This window comes from Arvicola amphibius, chromosome 13 (genome assembly GCF_903992535.2).
Source record: "Arvicola amphibius chromosome 13, mArvAmp1.2, whole genome shotgun sequence".
In the NCBI taxonomy this organism is placed as follows: Eukaryota; Metazoa; Chordata; class Mammalia; order Rodentia; family Cricetidae; genus Arvicola; species Arvicola amphibius.
The window spans coordinates 57,741,269-57,748,129 of NC_052059.1; the positions used below are offsets into that span (position 1 = coordinate 57,741,269).

The 6,861-nt window shown below is 47.2% G+C and overlaps 1 protein-coding gene across 2 annotated transcripts; it reads left to right on the top strand.

The window, feature by feature from the left end:
• The first annotated feature begins 232 nt into the window (after positions 1-232).
• On the top strand, positions 233-3,225 carry LOC119800145 (granzyme C-like). 2 transcript variants are annotated; one of them, XM_038310223.1, is made up of 5 exons: positions 233-287; positions 1,329-1,479; positions 1,923-2,058; positions 2,211-2,471; positions 3,085-3,225. In XM_038310223.1, exons 1-5 carry the CDS (start codon positions 233-235, stop codon positions 3,223-3,225), a joined length of 744 nt encoding a protein of 247 aa, XP_038166151.1. The 2 variants fall into 2 exon arrangements, with proteins under 2 accessions (XP_038166151.1, XP_038166152.1); XM_038310224.1 differs by lacking the exon at positions 2,211-2,471.
• The last annotated feature ends 3,636 nt before the right edge of the window (positions 3,226-6,861 follow it).

Genomic DNA, 6,861 nt, shown 5'->3' on the forward strand with positions numbered 1-6,861 from the left:
AACCTTACCACCCTCTTTTCCTGGTCTTTATCCAGGAATAGCTCATAGGATGTCAATGTGGTGACTGTGTCATTTTTACCCAAACCAGACAACGTCCTGAGCTAATAAAGCCAATCAGAGCAGAGGTGCACAGGTTTAAAAGGCCTGTGAGATCACTGAGCGCTCACCTCCTTTGTCCTTCAAGGGCTGTGTCCACTCTGCCCTTCTCCAACCTGAGCAGCCTCCTAAGAAGATGGCAGCAGTCCTGATTCTCCTGACCTTTCTTCTGCCGCTTGGAGCTGGTGCAGGTGAGTGAACAACCCTGTTCCAGAGGTGCCATCCCATAATACCTCTGTGGAGTCTCTGCCCAGCTCTAGTCAGGAACTTCCTGCACTGAACCAGGAGCTTCCTGGACCTCAGGTCCCATTCCAAGCCAGACCTGGAAGCCTGTCACTGGCTAGATCCTCATCAAGGTCTGAAGAAGGGTGGTGTCCTCAGAGGACATGGTGGGTACTAGCTTCTCCCTGCTCTTCGTGTCACCTAGAGAGTGGATCATCCCTAAAAGGAGAAGTAGCAGAGAATGCAAAGTTACTAAAAAGTATACCATTAACTCTACCGGAACCCAGATCCTGGGCAGCTTTAATGACCAGTCAGCAATGGGGTAAGTGCACTAATTCAGGAGTATTAGCATCATTTAGTAACCTCAACCCTCAGGCTGCTAAAGAAAGAGGTCCAGGGTGACACTGCACACTCCACTAGATTTGAATTCTAGTTTTCGTTGGCCTCTCTACTTTCTGCATGTCACCAGCTATTCCCTTTATTCCAGCACACTCCTCCAATGTCCCCTAGGCTCTGAATTCCATGAATTCTGAGTCACCAGTCCTCTAGCTAAGTAGAAATCATTCATTATGCAGCCAGAATTATTTACTGAGAACCTAGAATATGATGGGCATCAGAACAGGAGAACTTTAGAAAATCACTCTCTAAAGACCTTGGGGTAAAAGGTGACAAAATTGGCTGAAATAAAGACATGAGAGATCTCCAAAGAATCACTAATAGTGAAAGATTAACATGAGCCACCCAGCATCCCCTTGGTCTCTACATTATGAAGAAAGAAGTTTTTCCCTCCATGTATTTGTAAAGCAGGAGCTGGAGGACAAGTCCTACCTAACCCTTCTCAGAACAGGGCACTGAGGCTTCAGACTCAGCAAAGATCAATCTATGTGCAAGGAATTCTGTCCACAACAGTCTTGGGGAACTGTAGCTCTCACCCCATCACCCCTCCCTAGATCTTCTCTCCTACCTCATCTGCTGCTCCCAGACACCTCATATTCTTGCCTTTCTTTCAGAGAAGATCATCGGGGGCCATGAGGTCAAGCCCCACTTCCGCCCCTACATGGCATTTATTTCATTTGCGAAAGATGATGGGAAAAGTGGTGGCTGTGGAGGCTTCCTGGTGAAAGAGAACTTCGTGCTGACAGCTGCTCACTGCAGGGGAAGGTGAGGAGAAGCAGCTGGCCCATGCTTTCTGAGACCCCAACAGGAGGTTTCATCCTCTACTCGTGGATGCTTTTGTGAGAGCTCACTGGAGGGCAGGGCTGTGACAATGGAAGTCTGTCATTAGGGAAATTTAGAGGACACAGGGTGAGAGTTCAGAGGCAGCAGCACAGTTGAGTTGAAAGCAACTACACTGGTCAGACTACAGCAGTGGTGGAGGTTGAAAATGCACATAAGAGTCAATGAAAACTTTGGAATATTGCTGAGAAGCAAGAGAGAACCTCCAGGAGCCTAGTGTCCTTGAGAAGACAAAAGCAGTAGTTCACACCCTGAGGCCCTTCTGTCCCCCTCAGCTAGAGCCCCACCCTGCCCACCCAGCCTCTTGCAGCTCCTGGACTGTGTCCTCTCTCACTCCACATCTCTCATCTGCACTGTGTTCTCTACAGCACAATGAGAGTCACTCTCGGAGCCCATGACTTCAAGATGCGAGAGGAGACTCAGCAGGTCATCCCTGTGGCTAAAGCCATCCCACACCCAGACTACAATCCTAAGGATGGCGCCAATGACATCATGCTCTTAAAGGTGAGAACTGCCCCCACAGCTCTGTTCTCTGCATGCTGCAGGGATTGCCCCTCCCCTCCTCCTCTCCTTCCCTCCCTGCCATCCTGGCTTTCAAAGGGTCCCAAGCCAGCAGGCTCCTGGCTGAGCTGCTCTCTCCTGATTCTTCCCCACAGCTGGAGAGGGAGGCCAAGAGGACTAAAGCTGTGAAGCCCCTCAACCTGCCCAGGCGTAATGTCCAAGTGAAGCCAGGGGACGTGTGCTATGTGGCTGGTTGGGGAAAGATGGACCCAAAGGGTGACTATTCAAACACACTTCAAGAGGTAGAGCTGATAGTCCAGAAGGATCAGGAGTGTGAGTCCCGCTTTCAAGGCTTTTACAACAAAGCCATTGGGATCTGTGTGGGGGACCCAAAGGTCAATCGTGCTTTCTTTAAGGTAAGTTGGATTGTTCTCATCTCTTGGCTTCATGGGAAGGGAAAAGCAATCTGGGACCTAGAGACCAAGTATCAGGGACTCCTTTGCCCACTGACTGTGACCTTTCTCAAACAGTAGGAAGGAACTAGTAACTAGTCAGGTCCTCAGAGCTGACAAGGAGGCAGCCAGTACAGAGGACCTGCACAGTCCTCCTGTTACCCAGGCCCCGGCTTTAGTAAGCTGTACTCTTTGCGTGTGTTGTTACCACAAGTAGGGGTCTCCTCAGAGCAGGCACCCACATCTTTCAATGGTCTGGTCTGCCATGCTCACATCAGGCTCACTTACCTGTCCCCATGTTCTTAAAAAATAGCCTAGAGCTGAGGGTCCCACACTCCTTCATAGGGAGTGGATCACAGACCTGCAGAAAGGGCAGAGGCTGGGCTCAAAAGGGAGGTGAAGCAGTAACCCTGTCCACAATCAGAATGGGAAGCCCAGGGGCCAGAGGCCTGCCCTCCAATCTTCCACAAGCTGAGCACACAAGTCATACTCCTCAGAGAGGAGCCTTGACATGAGAGGGAGGCTGGGACTAGGGTGAGCAACAGCTCAGTCCCCTGTGACCCTTCTCCATTCACAGGGTGATGATGGAGGACCTCTCGTGTGTAAAAAAGCAGCTGCAGGCATTGCCTCCTTTGGTGGTCCTGATGGGTCTGCACCAATGGTCTTCACCAGAGTGTCAAGTTTCCTATCCTGGATAAAGAAAACAATGAAACGCTAACTACGGAGCAAACCAGACCCCTTCCCGTAGTCTTCCCTACAGCTGAGTCCAGGATTGTCCTTGGACAGAAGCCAGCAACTCAATAAAGGTGTCTTTGCAGAATCATAAGACTGGTTTTCTGTTCATTCACATGGACCAACTCTGTGCTAGGCAGGCCAATGGCACACTTAATTTCTCTGCTCACCCCAACACCATACCCTCCCAAAGCTCAGGCACGGCCATTGCCCGGCTCCTTTTTGCTTGTCCCACTGTACAGTGTTTGCCCTCTGACAGGCCCAATGCTGAGTTTGGGTGTCTCTTATCTTGGAGCTCAGGGTGAATTGTTTTCCTCCTGTCATGTGGAAGTAAGGAGAGGCAAAGCACCATTGGTCCTGGAGATGTGGAGACAGAGCTCAGGTCACTATGGATGGACCTTCCTGGGCAGGGTATCTCTGTCCCACAGCTTCACCATTAAAGTGACAACAATTTCAGTATCCCCTCTTGCTCATTTAGAGTTTGTTTTCCTATCTTCCTCTGGGCACAGGGTCAAGCTTTTTCTAGTCTCCTAACTTTACCCTGCTCTCTTCATGCTGGCTCTGATGAGTCTGTCAACAGACTGTGTCTGTTACTTTTTAAATGAATACAATGAGGCTGTCTCGATTGTATTATTCTGTAGGAACTGCCCTATATCCTAGGTGGAAGAGGCTTTTCTGAATAGTTTCCCAGGAGAAGCTAATTTCTGAAAGTCATTTGTAAGTCTCGTATATGTCAGTGTTGATTGATGAAAAAGTAGAGATTTCTAGCTATTTACCCTTCCGGATGTCAAAGACGGACATAGGCCAGGTGAGCAGCCGCGAGTCTTAACCTGGAGGCCAGCAGTGACTAAGATGAACAGGCTCAGAGGGGCTCAGGCTGCTGAGTGATCCTGCTGCTATGGATGCTGGGCTCACAGGAAGAACTGAGCTGACTGGGAAGAGCTTCCCTAGGCCTAGGCATATGGGAGGTGGGGTCCAGGGTTCTGGAGAGAGACAATGAGAGCCCACACATCCATGGACCCACCTTGATGCCAAACCACCTGTAGCCTGTACCTTGAGAGACCCCTCCCTGCCAGGTTGTGATTTAGCCTGGCACCACAGGGCTGGGGCACTAATGAAAGGAACCACACTTGGCTTGGGTTGTAGAGAAATAAGAGGTAGGAATGTCCTCCGATCTGCATGATCTGTAAATGCCTTAAACACAGACTGCTTCAGATTCCTCTGCTCTATTGAAGTATCTCTCAGTCCTCACCATTTGCATAGAGCTCACTCTGCTCCTCTAACATCTGTACTGATGTTCTACACCTGGGAAAGGAAAGGCTGTTACTTCCCAAAACCCAACTTTTCTGCTCCCCCAGGCCATTGCAGTCCAGGAAGCCAGAAGTACTGTAAGACACCACTGAAGGATACAGACACAGACCAGAAGCAATAACACATGGTCTTCTGGTTTGTGCGGGGGAATACATGCTGGTACACCTCCATTGTCCTGTATAATGTCATACTTCTGCCAGCACCATTTTCTGGGGACTTAGAGAATATGGAGTTAACATTCTGTATTTGTGTCCCATGCCACCTTCCTGTGGTGTTTTTAGTAAGGATATTCCTGCTTTCCCCTTCCCTGCTAGGCTCATGTATTTGAGCACCTGGTTCCCAGTACAAGATGCTGTTTGGGGATGTTAGGAAATATGGCCTTGATGAAAGAAGTTGATTTCTGGGGCAGGTGTTGACTCACACCATTCCCAATTCCCTCCCTCCCTCCCTCCCTCCCTTCCTCCCTCCCTCCGTCCCTCCCCCCATCCCTCCCTCCCTTCCTCGCTACTTACCCATCCTTCTCTCCTTCTCTCTCTGTCATGCCCATGTTTGTGTAAAACTTAGTAAATGATATCATTCCTTATCATCCTGCTTCTGCTGCCATGCCTTCCACTGATGCCTCACCTGGATCCCTATGTCTTAGTCTTTCTCCTAGAAGCTGCCGTGGTCATGTTGCTTTGTCAGAGTAATAGTAAAGTAACTAATACACATGCTTTTCAGCAACATACATATTTTTACCTCGACAGAAATGCAGGGATGGATTCATATGCCATATTTCTCAGGAGTATTTGGCCTGAAGCATTGTAGGAGAGCTCACACATAACACAGTTCCAACTGAGTGACAACTGTCAGCAGGATCAGGCTGCTACTCTACATCATGTAGTTTGTCCTTTAAGTCAGGAATGACATTTTCCCTACAGCTACAATCCATGGATTCCACATTACAGAAATGTGCAGCCAACTCCCCTCTTAGAAATGATCAGACTCAAATGTTCTGACTTCTGAGTGAGGGATGGTGATGCTCACCTGTAATTCCAGCCCTCCATGGGCTGAAGTAGGAGGACTGATCTTTCAAACTCAGTCTCAGCCGCAAAGTAAGATCCTCCTGTCCAGAGAATGAGCTTGTCTGTATAGAACCTTGAGTTTGGATTGCACAGAAGTCTTAATTCCTGAGAAATGAGTCTACCATAAGTAATGAGTTAAGTTATAGCTAGGTCATCAATTCTGATGGCCAAGGGAAAGGAAACTCTCTGAATTGTCTCTCAGAGTTTGATGACTTCTAAAACAGTCCATGATATATCTCTGTAGCACGATAAAGGAAAGGCCACTAAGACACCTTAACTATCAAGTTTAGAGTCACTGTAGGAGAGAGAGAATCCTTGTAGCTTAGACAAGGTCTAAGTTCCAAGGCTAACTACTCCTGAGAAATATGGCAAATGAATTCATTCCTGCATTTCTCCCAAGGTAAAATATGTATGTTTGAGGTCAGAGTTCCATGAAAAGCTTTCCAGAGATCATTAAATCACCCTCTCCACAACAATTCCCCAGCCCATTTCATCAAAAACCCTGCCAACTTAGTGACATCCTGAGCTCACTGCAGTATGATACCAGGAAACCATGTTGTGACAACTGGCACCTTTTTATTGTAGTTTGCATGGTCTGCAAGAGTGGTAGAAAGTTTGGATTTGATCCAGGCATGTCCTGCTTCCCCTCAGTGTCCTTAGAATGTTAGTTAATGCAAGTCATCATGGATAGCTACTACAGAATTTTCATGGAATTTCACCTAAGTAGCTGATGAGTTCCCTAGTATAGGGCAAAATTTGAATAAATAGAACTCCTTTTGCCTCCCTGTGCTTCCCCCCCCAATACCAATATTTGTGTGTTTTATAAAGATAATTTCCTTATCAAATGTCAGGCTAAAAATATTTTATTAAATCACCCATTTTCAGGCTTAAAAGTGATGTTATACGTATATGATGTCAAATGATTAAATTAAGTTAGTTGACATCCTACAAACTCAATAGTTTCCATTTGTGTAGTGAGAACATACATTTATTTGATAGATGTTTGGAAATGCATGATGAATTATTAACATACTGTGCAGCAGATCTCAAAGAGTTATTCATCACCCTAATTGAAATTCTGTGCTCCGTGATCAAGACCTTCCAGTTCTAATCTGTGCAGCTCCATGAACCACTATTATCTCCACTTCTGCAGTTTCCCTTGTTTTAGATTTAGACACAGTGAGATTGTGCATTATTTTTCTACTGTCCCTATTTTGTCTTAGGATCATGTCTCAGTTTGAACTGTA

Coding starts and splice junctions, on each gene's coding strand:
- LOC119800145 (XM_038310223.1), top strand. CDS start 233: ATGGCAGCAGTCCTGATTCTCCTGACCTTTCTTCTGCCGCTTGGAGCT. Junction 288..1,328: donor GCCGCTTGGAGCTGGTGCAG/GTGAGTGAACAA, acceptor CCTTTCTTTCAG/AGAAGATCATCGGGGGCCAT. Junction 2,472..3,084: donor TCAATCGTGCTTTCTTTAAG/GTAAGTTGGATT, acceptor CTCCATTCACAG/GGTGATGATGGAGGACCTCT.